A 13,462-nucleotide genomic window follows, 5' to 3' on the forward strand; every position below is an offset into this window, starting at 1 on the left:
ATGTCTAGAACCTGGTGACACCGTCTCCTAAAGTTCAGAAATCATAGGAAGTATATATCCAAGCTTTTCTGTTTACGAGACAGAAGCGATACTATAACCAAAAAAGTGAAGAAAAAACACTTCTACTTCCAGCCTTCAGCTCCCCCAAGATGAGCGTGTCCCAACTCATTACCGAGATCAACAATACGTATCACACAAACAAGCAAGAGAAATTTAACAGTTTGACGAAACTACTCTCTGTGAATCCAGCAGAGAATGGTTATATAGCATCTATTTACAACAACACTTCAACGTCGCAATTGAAAACGTTGTATGACGATGATTGGCCAGCATTTCCAACAGTTGTATCCAGTTTTGTCAAACTTTGCAATGAAATGGATCCATGGTCTGTCTTGCAATCGTTTGATCTATACACCACATATCTTAATGATTTATCGGTTGCATTCAACAATAACAATTTTGGTTGGCTTTTATCAGGTGTAATTAAATCAACTATAGGGATAGTGACACCATGGGCATTACAATTGGACACGCAGATGTTCTTCAAGGAGAATGGTGGGAAATATCGATTAAATTATATTGCCAGTGTGATTTTGAAAATCTTTAACAATATTCGAATCAATTCAAATGCCTATAAAGAGTCGATTATATTGTATCTAGGGAACAAGCTTTGCTTTATATATTGGAAGTTGGATAACCCTTTGCTTTGTCGGAATATCTTTAGCAATATGAATAATACTAATTTACAGTTGGCAGATTTCCCCATGGTTGAGCAGTTGAAATATCGGTATTACCTAGCGCGGTACTACTTTATCAAATATGAATTGATTGAGAGTTTTGAGTTGTTGAAATGGTGTTTGATTAGGACGAGTAGTGGCAAGAACCAACAATTGATACTTGAGCTATTCATTCCAATCAGTTTGGTTATCGGCAAGACCCCAAACTTTATCGCATTGAAACAATCACAAAGGAATAACCAATACGTGGTAAATTTTTTATCCATGTATGAAGAGATGTCTAAAGCTATACGACCAGGTGATTATGCATTGTTCAAATCCATAGTGGAAAAGAATCATCGCTACTTAAAGAGCAAAAACTTACTACTCTTGACGAACAAGATGGAGATTTTAATTTATCGAAATTTGGTGAAAAATTGTTGGAAGATACTAGGAAGACAAACTACAATGCCTTATAACCTTGTCCCAATTCAAGACATCTACTTTAAAGAAAACTTATTTGTCACTTTGATTGATTCAAATTTAATCAAGGGTAAATTGACAAACAAGTCAGTGGTGTTGAGCAAGAATGATCCATTCCCCAAAGTGTTTGATATCTACATGAAACGATTCAAATCAAAATATAACCAATGGATGTAGCTATACAATTCCGAAGGAATTTTTCAAATTTTCTTGATCCCGTTGCTTTCGTAAATTTTCAACTTCTTCAATGCCTCCGGATTTTTTTAGCCTGTTGTCTTCAACAAAATCGCCCAACTCTTCTTGAAACTTGTTTAATTGCGACAATTGTCTTTCACGTTGTCTCAACTTCTCCGCCCGCTCAATAGCTTCCAATCTACTTTCATGATTTGGGTTCAATTGGGCAATATCAACCAACACCTGTCCTTGAATATCGTGCAAGCTTTCGCCAGGTTCAGGAATGTGCAAATTAGCCATGACCTTATTACGTTTCGATGATGCGCCTTTGCTCTGCTCAATAGAACATTGTTCAATCAATTCATATGTCTCTTGAATCTTTTGTAGATCCTCCTGCAAATCACTAGTTAAATCATCTTGCAATTTGAAAAATTGTTGTTCTTCACAAACTTTATCCAATTCGGATTCCCATATCTTCTTCCAGATCGACTTCTCCTTCGATATAAAGCTACTCATTTCGTCAAGTGATTTCTTTGCATTGGCAATTTCCTTGGTTATATGCTTCAACTGTTTCTCTCCAACTCGTACACCTCTTTGGGCAACGTCCTTTCTCATTTCCTCCATTAAGTCCTGTAAATCGTCAACTTTGGTTAACAATGCATCTGAATCGTCAGATAATTTAGAATGGCACGATTCCATATACATTCTGTTTGAATCCGAGGCCTCCACATTTGAGTCTTGGAATCTCTTCAACTGGGTGGAGATATTTGCAAGCACTTGCTTAAACGAAGTAGTAGAGCTCTTATTCATCTGTTTAATAGTACGAAGATCATTTTCAATTCTTGTTATCTCTTTTCTATCATCTGAGTCTGAACTAGGCGAGGGAATCGAACTTTGAGTATTGAGCTCATTACGCATTGATTCTATTGCCTCCAAAACGGTTTCAAACTTTATATTCAACTGGTTAATGTTAGAACTCTCCTCATTCAAACTCAACAAGGAACCATTTTTCACTTCGTTTAGCGATTGTTCCTCCAACTCGTAAAATACCTTTGTTTGCGGGTCCTGTATGTAAATATCAGGAAAGTTACCTGAGCCAAGTGAGTATGCAAACTTTTCAACAAATACCAATCGGATGGATGCTAGTGTAACCGGTGTGGTAAGGTTTGACTTTCTAGTCTTTTGACCTATCCTCAACAACACATATATTTCCTGAGCCGGCTCTTCTTGCATCGAATTGTTGGCAGATACGTTGGGGGATTTAGGTACAGGAAGTGCTGGTGAGGTGTCAACTGCATTATGAGTGAGTTTAGCATACTGGTATGCGCTAAACCTTTTACTTGCACGACGTTGCATAGCATCACCATTTTGAAGTTGGAGCAATGCATCATTTTGAGATCTTCTAGACTCTCTTGGTTGAGAGAGCCGTGGTTGCTCAGGGGGATTCACAGTGGTTGCTTCCCTAGCACGTTCCGGCTCACGTTTGAGTTCACGCTCCGGCTCACGTTCTCGTGATGCTTGACTTCTGCTCATTCTCTGCTCCTCTGCTTCCCTATCACGTTCTTGTGATAACACCTTTGCACGAGTTTGTTTTGCCTTCAAGTTCTGTAGTAGCGTAACAATAATGTTTCTAATTTCAGGCAAAAACCGATCAAGATTCTCCTGTGATGGAGCTTCACTCAATGCAGCTTCCAAAATGGTCCTCAACGCTTGAGGTACATTGCCGAGATCAGAAGTGTCAATTCCACTGTTTGTAAATGCTTTTGTTGCTGCTTTAAAGTCATTCCCCAATTTCACATATGCATCAGATACAAACTTATCATCAGCTTCTTGTCTAGCCCATTGAGTTAAACTCTCTAGTAAGTGTTTTGTTGAGACGAGTAATCTAGTCACACATGATTCAATGGTATGCAATGACTTTCTCTTTGGATTGATGAAAGTTTCCTGTGATGAATGGAACGACATTGATTTGAGAAGTAAACGGGTTGATCTATATAAGTTTTTTGTTTTGTGCATAACATTTATACACACTACATTTTTTCTCCTACGCCCATTCAGGTTTTGGTTCACTTCTTCCTCTCCAATTACCTCTGCCTCTTCCCCTTCCTCTACCTCTGCCACCTCTTCCCCTTCCTCTACCTCTTCCGCCTCTTGCACCAGATTCACCAAAAGTGTCAAAGTTTAAATTTCTCTCTTCTGCCCATCTATTCCTGTTATTTCCTTTTTCCTCAGTTGATGATGAAATTGAATCAAAAAACGATGACTGCTTGTTGTACTTTGGACCTTCGTCTTGCTCTTTCACTTCTCTTTGAAATTTGGCATTAGACTGTTCAAAATCGAAATCTTCTTTAAAGTCCAAATTTGTATGTTTTGGTTTTGGCCTTGACCCGGGCTGAGATTGTGCCACATCCTTTTCTTCAATGTTTTCCTTTGCTGCTTCATTGGGTAATGAACCAGGCTCGGTTTCATTAGTACTCTTTGTGGGTGGCTGTTCTTGAGTTGTTTTTGTTGGCTGTGGTTGTTCACGAGGGACGGCACCAGAAGTTTCAGTTGGAGCTGTTGCAGCTTGTGCTGGACTTGGTCCCGGTTGATTCACATTGGTTGAAGTTGGTTGTGGGGGGAACTGTTGTGGGTATGGTGGTTGTTGCGAAGTTGGTGTGGGATACAACCCAGACGTTCCAATGGGGGGATACACTGGTCTCACTTGCTCAATAGGGACATCTAAAACTGATAAATCTTCCACGTCATTGCCTCTGAATACAACGTAGTCATAAATGTCGTTTCCTGGAGGAACTTCCAAATGTGGTTGTCCTAATCTACCTTCAGTACCAAACATTCTTACCGATTTCAATGCAATTGTAGCATCGTCGGCATTTATGTTTTCTAATATACCGACATACCTTAAATTCTTTTTAGAAATTAAGGAGATGGTCTTGCCAACAAAATCAGACATGGGCGATAGTGTGCTGAAAGTATGTTGGAATTGTGTTTGATGCATGTTTTTTCACATTTTCTCGTTGATGAAAAGTTAAACGTTGGAGTGGGTCACGTGAGGAACCGTTTACTAGAGCCTTTTGAGTAAAAAGTCAGGAAGATTACTAGAAGCTGTAGATATGAAGAGGAGGGCAAAGGAGTAGTTTAGTATAGATGAGGAGGTATTAAGTGGGTGCTACTCTAACGGTGAAAGGATCCTTTCTACAAAGGAAAAAAATAAATCAACCAGTTGATATTGTTCACCAAAGATACCAAAGCAGAACTTATAATGGATCTCAATGAACAAATGGAGCAGATTGCAGCTGAAGCGGTTAACATAGCTCAACAAAGGGATGACGAAAGGGAAATTCACGCAGGGGAGAGTGAACCAAAGGAGGTTTCTCAAGAAACCCTTCAAGAGACTCCTACAACCGAAGAGGCACTAGAGGAAGATAAAGTAATCAATTCAATCAAAGTAAAGAAAATCCCACATTCGGACGATCGATTCAACACCCACAAGAAGGTCATTAGAAGAGTCGAACCACAGGTAGATATTGACACGACAAGCAATGAGCAGCCACCACCAAATGACGATTTCAACCCGCAACAAAGGAAACGATTGGAATTGGAAGAGAAAATGACAGCTGCTATCAAAGTCAAATCTAATAGAAGAAGAAAAGCCGACGAAGACGATATTGAAAGAATGCAAGATGATAAAATTGAACATTTAAAAGAGCAAATGATTAATGCTGCAAACTTGGATGTGGAAAAGAATTCACAAGGACAAATTGCTACTGAAAAGTTGAAATTGTTGGAAGATGTATTGAACATCTTGTCAAGAGCTGATTTAGCAGAATCAATCTTGGATAACAATTTGTTGGAAGCAGTACGGTTATGGTTGGAGCCATTGCCTGATGCCAGTATGCCGGCTTATCAAATTCAAAAAGAACTAATAAATTCCTTGGAAACATTACCCATCAAAACGGACCATTTAGTAGCTTCAGGAATAGGAAAAGTCCTAGTATTTTACCAAAGATCAAAAAGAACAGAGCCACTGTTAAAAAAGGTTGTTGATAGATTAATTGGTGATTGGACAAGACCAATTTTAAATAAATCCGACTCTTACAAGGACAGATCCATACAATTTGGTGAATACAACAAAGCAAGGTATTCTAATAAATTGTCCAGTGGTAATAAACAAACAGCACCAAAGACCTTATACGAGCAAAATGCCGAGAGAAGAAAAAGAGCTGCTATTCCAACAGCTAGAACTGCTGCGTACAAAATTGCACCCAAGGTTGATCCTAACTTGTTAATGAGACAAGCAGGTAGAGGACACGATGAAAGGTTTAGAAAGTTGAATCAAAAATTAACAACAATGGGCACCAAGAGAAAAGCGACAAAGAAAGGCGGTCCGTCAATTGAAGGTAGAGATTTAAGCATCTAAGTAGTTTAATACATTATTCTTTCGTAACTTTATATATTAACCAGTACTTAATCCTGCTATTGTACAAACACCACTCCTACGATCTTGGCTTTTCCTTCTTTTCTTTCCACAAGGCTAACAAAGAGACACCTGAAACTTTAACGACCTTGAATCTAACACCTGGAATATCACCCTTTGCCTTACCTCTTCTACCGAAACCAGCCAATAAGACTTCGTCATTTTCATCAACAAAGTTCAAACAACCATCATTAGGAACGAAAGCGGTAACTCTTTTACCGTTCTTGATTAATTGGACTCTGACACATTTTCTAATAGCGGAGTTTGGTTGTTTAGATTCAACACCAATCTTTTCCAATACAATTCCCTTGGCGTGAGATGAACCTCCGAATGGGGATGATTTGAAAGCGGTTCCCAACAATCTAGCCTTATAAGCTTGATCGGCCCATCTGTTGTTTCTTCTGTGAACTCTTAATTTTCTAGCTGAGTTAAGTCCTCTTGGCTTACCTTTTCCCATGATTGATTTAGCTGTGTGGTTTGTAGGAGTAAGTGGTTGGGAGGAGATTAAGCTTGAAAAAAAAAAATTGTTTTTGATAGAGGAGTACTCAGAGGGGGGTAGTGTATGTGCGCACAAAAATACATAGATAGGGCTTCAGCCCTTGGATTACAAAAGTAACGTGTGTGAATCAAATCAATTATTTATCTTACTTTCTTCCACTTTAACTTCCTCTTGAGCCGCATCTCCATTCGAATCTGAACTTTGAGACAGTATATCGGCATCTTCAGGGGCACTCGAATTCATTTTCTGCCGTTTGCTGTTGCTATGACGCAATGGACACGCACTATCATCACCATCCTTCAGTAATACTCTCTGTCTTCTGACTCTTTTTGAAACTTCATCTTCGTCGCTGCTACTTTTTTCATCTACAACTTCAACATTTGACAATTCACTCTCATAGTCAACTTCTCCATCTTGACTCTGATTAAATCGCAATGCTGAGTGGTACTTGTTTATCAGGCCCAGTAAATTGGTCAAAGCTTCCTGCTTTTCGATAGCCTTTGATTTATACTCCTCTTCTCCCTTTCGAAGAATATCACGTAAACCATCACCGCCCAATGGTTCATTAGCGGGTCTTTTTCGGCGGTAAAAAAGTAAATAGGCAGCACTAGATACAAGCTCCTCTGGGTTGTTAATCTCAGTGACTCTACTATCATTGAAATAGTACCATTTATCATCCTTGAAATTCTTTACCGATGCAGTATAGTGACCACCGCCCAATCCTCCATAATGATTATCAACTGCAATCAAATCGTAAATACAATCCTTTTCCTGTAGAGTCGGATTAGCCACATATGGCGCAATATCTAATCCTTCAATTGGAAAATCAACAACAATATCAATTTTGTCACTAAATGCACGAGCGCTGTGAAATCTTTTCAAATGAATTGTTAAGATATCCCCAGTCGACCAGATTTGAATCGATTTTGTAGCTCGCTTATGGTCATTACAGCTAGGACAGTACCATAAATCATGCTCACCAAGCACTTCTGGAGTGCTAAAACTCTTCAAGCAATCGGCCAATGTAACCTTGCTTTTCCGTTGACGTTCAAACCTCGCCTTATTTTCAGCCAATTGTTGGTTCTTAAGTTCCGGTATGGATTCCCAACTGGTTAATGAGGAATCGCCAAATAATTTTAAATAAACCTCCTTATCCCAATCACATAATAACACTGAATTTCTACTCACCAACGTGGTATGGACCTCTTCGTCAAAGTTTGTCTCCAAGGGGGAATTGATATTCGAAGGCTTTGTAGAATCAGGACACACACTTGAAGCTTGCGGTGGCATAAATGAGCCTGAACCAAGCATTCCTTCACTTTCAGTATCCGACAATATTAGCTGAGAATATTGTTGATTACGTGGTGGTAAAGTTGGTCGTAAATCTTGCTCGAGTGTGTTGCTGGCATCCAGTTCCAGCTTACCTCCACTCTGTATCTGCTCGTCAATTGATACTACTGCGTCGTTGGAATCACTCCATTCATCCCTTCCCAATGGTATGACCTGCGGTGTATTTGAACGCAGAACTAAGTAGTCGTCTACTGCGTGCTTCTCATCATCATCTTCTTCTTCTTCTACCAAATTTCCATCTTCTATTAGGACCTCATCCATTGGCTTATCATTACACTGCTGCGAGTGATAGTACTGTCTTTTCAATTGAGGCAATTCGCCTGACAATAGCTTATAGCTACTAATTGCTGGTTTGTGCAAAGGTACATGAATCGTTGTCGCTGATGCATAACTATTGGAATTGAAACTGAAACGAGACTTTTGGCTGCTTGGTATCTCACTATCGTAAATGTACTTTATCTTAAATCCAAAATCGGCATCAACGTATGGGTTGGCCAAGGACACATCACTATCGTATTCATTTTCTGCCTTCCCATCATCCTCGGCAATCAATGTAAAATCCAGCTTGTTATAAAACTTCTTTTCGGTGTAATTCTCATTGCTTTGCTTAATCTTTTCATATTCGCCAACAACATCCACATATGTCAAAATAGAAGCAGCCTCCAATAATTTTTGCCTAATACAACCAAAACTGTTGAGTTGATCTTTTGTAAGAGTGATAAACAATGGGACCCCAAAGTAATTCTCCATTCGGTACAGAGTATCTTCATTTTCCACCACATTAAACACGGGTATAATGACGTCAATTTCTGAATCATGGGGGATAATATAAACAACCACATCATCACCATCCTTGATAATCTCAGTTATTGGCAAAAACTTGTTCTTGATTCGATTCTTTTGGAAGTCAGCATATATACCGTGTTGGAACACTTCGTACAAGAATAGATCACCCGTGGCAACACTGAGGAAATTTGACAAATAATTAACCAAATCATCATAATTGGAGGTCGTTTTCAACTCCACTTCAAGTTTCATAATCCTATTTGGAAGTTTCCCAGAAAAGTCAACAATGGTAAATGTGTGATACCACTTTTTATTGATTGGCAACGGTAATGTTAAATCGTTAAATGGATCAAATGTTATCGATGTCTTGCCACAATCAGGACATACCAATATCGACTCATACAAACCAGTGAATAAGTCGGTTATTACTGAATCATTTCTCTGCTTGTGCTGATTCCAACATGTTTCCGATAACCTAGCTATGGCTTCTTTATCATCGACTTCGTCATCCTTCAACTCTGGTTTCTCACAATACGGTTTCTTTTGAATACGATTCAAGTCCTCGTGTAACGCATCTAACAACCAACTCAACAACTCTTGCGAGTCTTGTTGTAGATATCCTGAAAACATGGAGCTGTATCTACCTATCGTGTATTTAAAATCACGCGGCGACATGCTCGACGAAGTCTTTGCCGGGTCAAAAGCTTGCTTCAACAAGGATCCAAAAGCATTAGCAACATCTCCATTATATCCAAGCGGATTATCCACGTTCAATTCTTTTTGATAAATATTGTGGAAGAAGTATTGGTTAATTTCGGGCACATGAAGCAAACATTGTAACGCTGAGTTCATATAGCAAGTGTTTCCAAGGTTAGATAGTCCCATGTGACCACCTGCTTTCTCCTTATTGTCTTCTGTATTGACATGTGACTGAACAAATGCATCAATCGGGAATTGGAGATTGCTTTTTTCCTTGTACTCGATAACCAAGTGGTAAAACCCACCATTCACACCTTCTGACATCAATGTGCGATTGAAAATCGTTGGGGGTACCACATTCTTGCTAGATATTTTATAGGCAAAGTTTGTTGCTGTTATCAAAAAAGGCAATTCATCTTGCTTGGGATCGGTGACAAACCATAATCTAAAATCATCAATCGATCTTCTTGGTGCCTTCAAAATGTGGTCTTTGATTAACTCAAGTAAGTACAAAAATGTCTTGCCTCTTGAAACTGAAAGAAAAGCTGGTCGTTCATTTTCCACATCATGATGGTTACTGTGTCTTGAATATCCATTTCTAAAGTAGGTTGGTTGATGCGTTTTTTTGCCAATGTAATGAACAAAACATTCAAGCGGCCATCTTTCAATTTCCACAACGCCTGTTACGGGATTTATAATGAATGATCTTTCGACGGGTTGGCCTAATACACCAAACCAATGTGAAAAGTGCTGAAAAATGTTTTGTGATACGCCAAGTGTTGGTACTGGCTCATTTTCTGCTGAGAAAAGGTACCCTGAGTTGTCAAGTATAGTGTGAAAATCAATAGGACCAATCTTGTTTCGCAAATCATCAATTGAAGTTGCTGATGTGTTGAAAAATGAATCAATGAACGGTTTTGGAATTACATAACAATCGTCACCTTCTTGCCACTCTTGATCTGCCAATAGGGTTTTAATCAACTGGCGCCTGCTTTCTAAGTCTTTTTGCAATTCCTCACCGTTGTCTGCATTGGTTTCCCCATTTGACACCACATTGACATCAACTGGAGATTCTAATGGTGTAGATTTAATGGAACTAGTTGACGATGACAAAGATTCTTCTTCCTTTTCCTGTATGGTGTTGTAACTTGTAATCTCTTGATGTTCCTCATCAGGCATCCTGTGTGTGGAGGATATAGATTTTACGGTTGATCTGCAATGAATATGTATGTTTGTGGTAATTACCAATTTTCTCTTGTATCAAGGATCGATTTCCCTTGTTTGTGATATGGAATCAGCAGGCGTATACAATTCAATTGCTAATATACCAAACGGGGGTATGATAGATGTCGTATACCGCTAATTGTGTGCAATCTAAATCTAGTGTTGCAAATGTAATTTGGGAAACGTTGAAGGAAAAGTAAAAATTGGTTGTGAAGATTTTAGTTGCGCGTCTACAGAAAGTAAATAACAATTTTTGCCACAATTTGAACGAGTGTCGCGACACTAGGAGCGACATATATCTATTCTATTAGATGCCTATGATTTCAAATTAGCTCTTTGTCTGGATATATCAAGGGCTCGCCTAAGTGTATCCAAAGTGACATCACCATTACTAACCAAGCTGATCTTGTTTATCGTTTGTGAATTGTTGACGATAGATATTCTCGACAATATAGTTGATTCTTCCGCCTCACCTTCTAAGTCAGTTAATAAAATGGGCTCATCATCATTGTCTACAATCATATCATCATCGTTATGTTGCTCTGTGTCCCCCCTTTGGTCTAGTTTTATCACACCAAAATTACTTGAAATGGTGCCTGTATTCACATTCAATTGTAACTTGTATTGTGATTCTTGTCTCAAATCCAAGTTCAACACTCCTTTATTCGTATCCACCAATCCTCTTGCATTTGATTTTCTAGATCTAATGGAAATCTTTGTACTTATTGAATCATTAACAAAACACCTTGGTAATTTCATATCTTGCAATGCTTTCAAAATAGAAGCAAAGCATAAATCAAAAATTGAATTTGTTGAGACCTCTCTCAGGTATACTTTCGTATTTGCTAACAAAACAAATTGAAATGGTTTGTTATGCATACTTGATAAATTGACATATTGCCATTGCGATTCGTTTAAATCAGGATACAATATCACTTCCTCACCAGTCTCTTCATCTTTTATCTTGATACCAATATTGTCAATATTCAAACTCTCTTGTGGAATGATTTTACAATGCCTAAAGGTTTCAAACAAATCTTGACTTATAATCATTTCTTCATCAGTGGGAGCACCAGATCTACCACGAAGTATTTCAACTTGAGGATAGACGGTGGCAAAGTGTTGATTGCGTTGTTTGTGCTTATTGCCTAAATCTTCGACAATGCCTAAACTGATTGTCGTGATTACTGTGGTGGATCCACTTTTCACAATGGACGATGCAAAGATGTTGTGTTCTTTTTGTTGTAGTTGAAAACTATTGCCAAAATCAACTGCTTTAAACTCGGTGAAATTACGTAAATTAGGTCTAATTCCAATGGATAGATGACGTTGTAGAGATACATCTGGTGCCACTCTTGCCAATACATCTGGTGTGAAAGAAACTTGCTTTAATTCAGCCATTGCTGTCGGTTTGTAGAGAATGGATGGTTGAAATGTAAAATTATTTCTGATGAGGTTGACATGGTAGTGCAAAGAACAATGTCGTCAAATTAATGTCGGTTTTTCTTAAAAGATGCGACACAGAAAGAAGTTTATTTAATTCACCTCAAACAGTGAGGCGTATTCGATTGTAGAGCTAATCAGGTATGTTTTTGTTTTGTTCGGGTATTTCGCAAACTGTAGGAGAAATTCTGAGAAGATTGAAGATGGGTCTTTTTTGTTTTATAGATTTTGCAGAATTTTACTGCAAAAATCAATCTCGTATGATCTCTGACACTGGTTTACTGCAAATCATTAAACCTATTTGTGACACTGAATAACATGAAATCAGTGCTACGTTAAGTAGTCACTAGTCACGCTACCAACTGTGTGTAGACTTCGAACTTTCAGCAGATTTTGCTGAAGGAAAAATAAAAAATGACACTACGACCGAAAAATGCACAGCCGTTCAAACGGGGTAAAAACTTGGAGTTAAGAGCTTAATACGCCAAAATTAGAATAAGAAGGACCGTTGGTGACAATCCCATCAATAAGTTTTTTGATATAGAAAGCATGTGACCATTTTTTCACATGCAATACATTTCCCCCACGTTATTCGAAGTGGTCCAATAAATATTTCTTTTGTTTTCCTTTGTTCAGATTGAGGTCCTGTGACTCATTGGTGTCACAAAAACCCGAGGATTCTACCGTCATCCCGGTTAAGGATTAAAGGAATCAAATTCTTCTTGGAAGCAGTTATGAATCGGATTCCGCCGAGAAACAAGTAGGGTCATAAAAGGCTGTTTTCTGTACATAGCTACTTTAGGAACACTTGAAATAACGAGAACGATCGTGTGTGATGCTGTGTGATCAGCTTCAGTGGGGGCTAACATAGTCTACCAAAACGATTCAGATCTGGTAAATTTTTCCCTTTTGGGGTAAAATAAAAAATAATCTTCCGGTAATCATAAGATACAGAATTAGAATAAATTAACCATTAGACAAAATCTAGAAAGTTAATGCATATCATGCATCAGGGATGTAAGGATCTTTTACTATCGACATTTTGTACACCTGGAACTTTGCTCATGTGGGGGAGAAGGGAATTTTGATTCCTTTAGTCCCTAACACTATTGAAGAATGCACGTGACTGATTTTAAATTAACAAACTCTGATTGGCTTTAGATTACAAACAACAAAAATTAAAAAATAAACATCGTATTATTACACAAAAAGGAACAGAAACATAACAAAAAAGAAAAACATTGCATGTATAGATTGGGTTAGTACACACACAACTTGACAGAGAGAGGGACACAACCACGAGGTGCACTGTTTCTAGCTTGAATGCTAGTCAATCAACAGCAGTAAGAGGGTGAAAAGTATCCAATTGGATGGAACTGTGCTGCCTAGTACTCTGGGTGACCTCGTAGATCTGTAGATCTCTATGGCAATAAAGTTCTCTTATCAATGACGGATAAATTAAAAAGGTTAAAGGTCTCACCTCTAATATACAATATACTTGTTGATGGGATGGGAGGAGCAGATTCATAGGTCATAAACTAATTGCCTTGCTATTTTACGAGCTCTACCATCTATCCCAGAAGCTAGATCGTAACTTCAATTTAACGCATG

At 38.4% G+C, this 13,462-nt stretch overlaps 7 protein-coding genes across 7 annotated transcripts; 2 read left to right on the forward strand and 5 right to left on the reverse strand. All coding sequences in view use genetic code 12, as the record gives it.

The window, feature by feature from the left end:
* Positions 1–149: 149 nt before the first annotated feature.
* CORT_0A06090 (hypothetical protein) lies at positions 150–1,376 on the forward strand (the record flags this gene model as incomplete). The annotated part of the gene is made up of 1 exon (XM_003866388.1): positions 150–1,376. One exon carries the CDS (start codon positions 150–152, stop codon positions 1,374–1,376), a length of 1,227 nt encoding a protein of 408 aa, XP_003866436.1.
* CORT_0A06100 (Bud6 protein) lies at positions 1,377–3,389 on the reverse strand (the record flags this gene model as incomplete). Its single annotated transcript, XM_003866389.1, has 1 exon — positions 1,377–3,389. One exon carries the CDS (start codon positions 3,387–3,389, stop codon positions 1,377–1,379), a length of 2,013 nt encoding a protein of 670 aa, XP_003866437.1.
* Positions 3,390–3,417: 28 nt separating this feature from the next.
* CORT_0A06110 (hypothetical protein) lies at positions 3,418–4,371 on the reverse strand (the record flags this gene model as incomplete). Its single annotated transcript, XM_003866390.1, has 1 exon — positions 3,418–4,371. One exon carries the CDS (start codon positions 4,369–4,371, stop codon positions 3,418–3,420), a length of 954 nt encoding a protein of 317 aa, XP_003866438.1.
* A 264-nt stretch (positions 4,372–4,635) lies between these two features.
* CORT_0A06120 (Spn1 protein) lies at positions 4,636–5,793 on the forward strand (the record flags this gene model as incomplete). Its single annotated transcript, XM_003866391.1, has 1 exon — positions 4,636–5,793. The coding sequence occupies one exon, from the start codon at positions 4,636–4,638 to the stop codon at positions 5,791–5,793; it is 1,158 nt and encodes a 385-aa protein (XP_003866439.1).
* A 76-nt stretch (positions 5,794–5,869) lies between these two features.
* Positions 5,870–6,307, reverse strand: CORT_0A06130 (Rps23a ribosomal protein; the record flags this gene model as incomplete). Its single annotated transcript, XM_003866392.1, has 1 exon — positions 5,870–6,307. The coding sequence occupies one exon, from the start codon at positions 6,305–6,307 to the stop codon at positions 5,870–5,872; it is 438 nt and encodes a 145-aa protein (XP_003866440.1).
* Positions 6,308–6,481: 174 nt separating this feature from the next.
* On the reverse strand, positions 6,482–10,363 carry CORT_0A06140 (Ubp12 protein; the record flags this gene model as incomplete). The annotated part of the gene is made up of 1 exon (XM_003866393.1): positions 6,482–10,363. One exon carries the CDS (start codon positions 10,361–10,363, stop codon positions 6,482–6,484), a length of 3,882 nt encoding a protein of 1,293 aa, XP_003866441.1.
* Positions 10,364–10,723: 360 nt separating this feature from the next.
* On the reverse strand, positions 10,724–11,809 carry CORT_0A06150 (hypothetical protein; the record flags this gene model as incomplete). The annotated part of the gene is made up of 1 exon (XM_003866394.1): positions 10,724–11,809. One exon carries the CDS (start codon positions 11,807–11,809, stop codon positions 10,724–10,726), a length of 1,086 nt encoding a protein of 361 aa, XP_003866442.1.
* Positions 11,810–13,462: the final 1,653 nt, after the last annotated feature.

Source organism: Candida orthopsilosis (genome assembly GCF_000315875.1).
Source record: "Candida orthopsilosis Co 90-125, chromosome 1 draft sequence".
Classification (NCBI taxonomy): Eukaryota; Fungi; Ascomycota; class Pichiomycetes; order Serinales; family Debaryomycetaceae; genus Lodderomyces; species Lodderomyces orthopsilosis.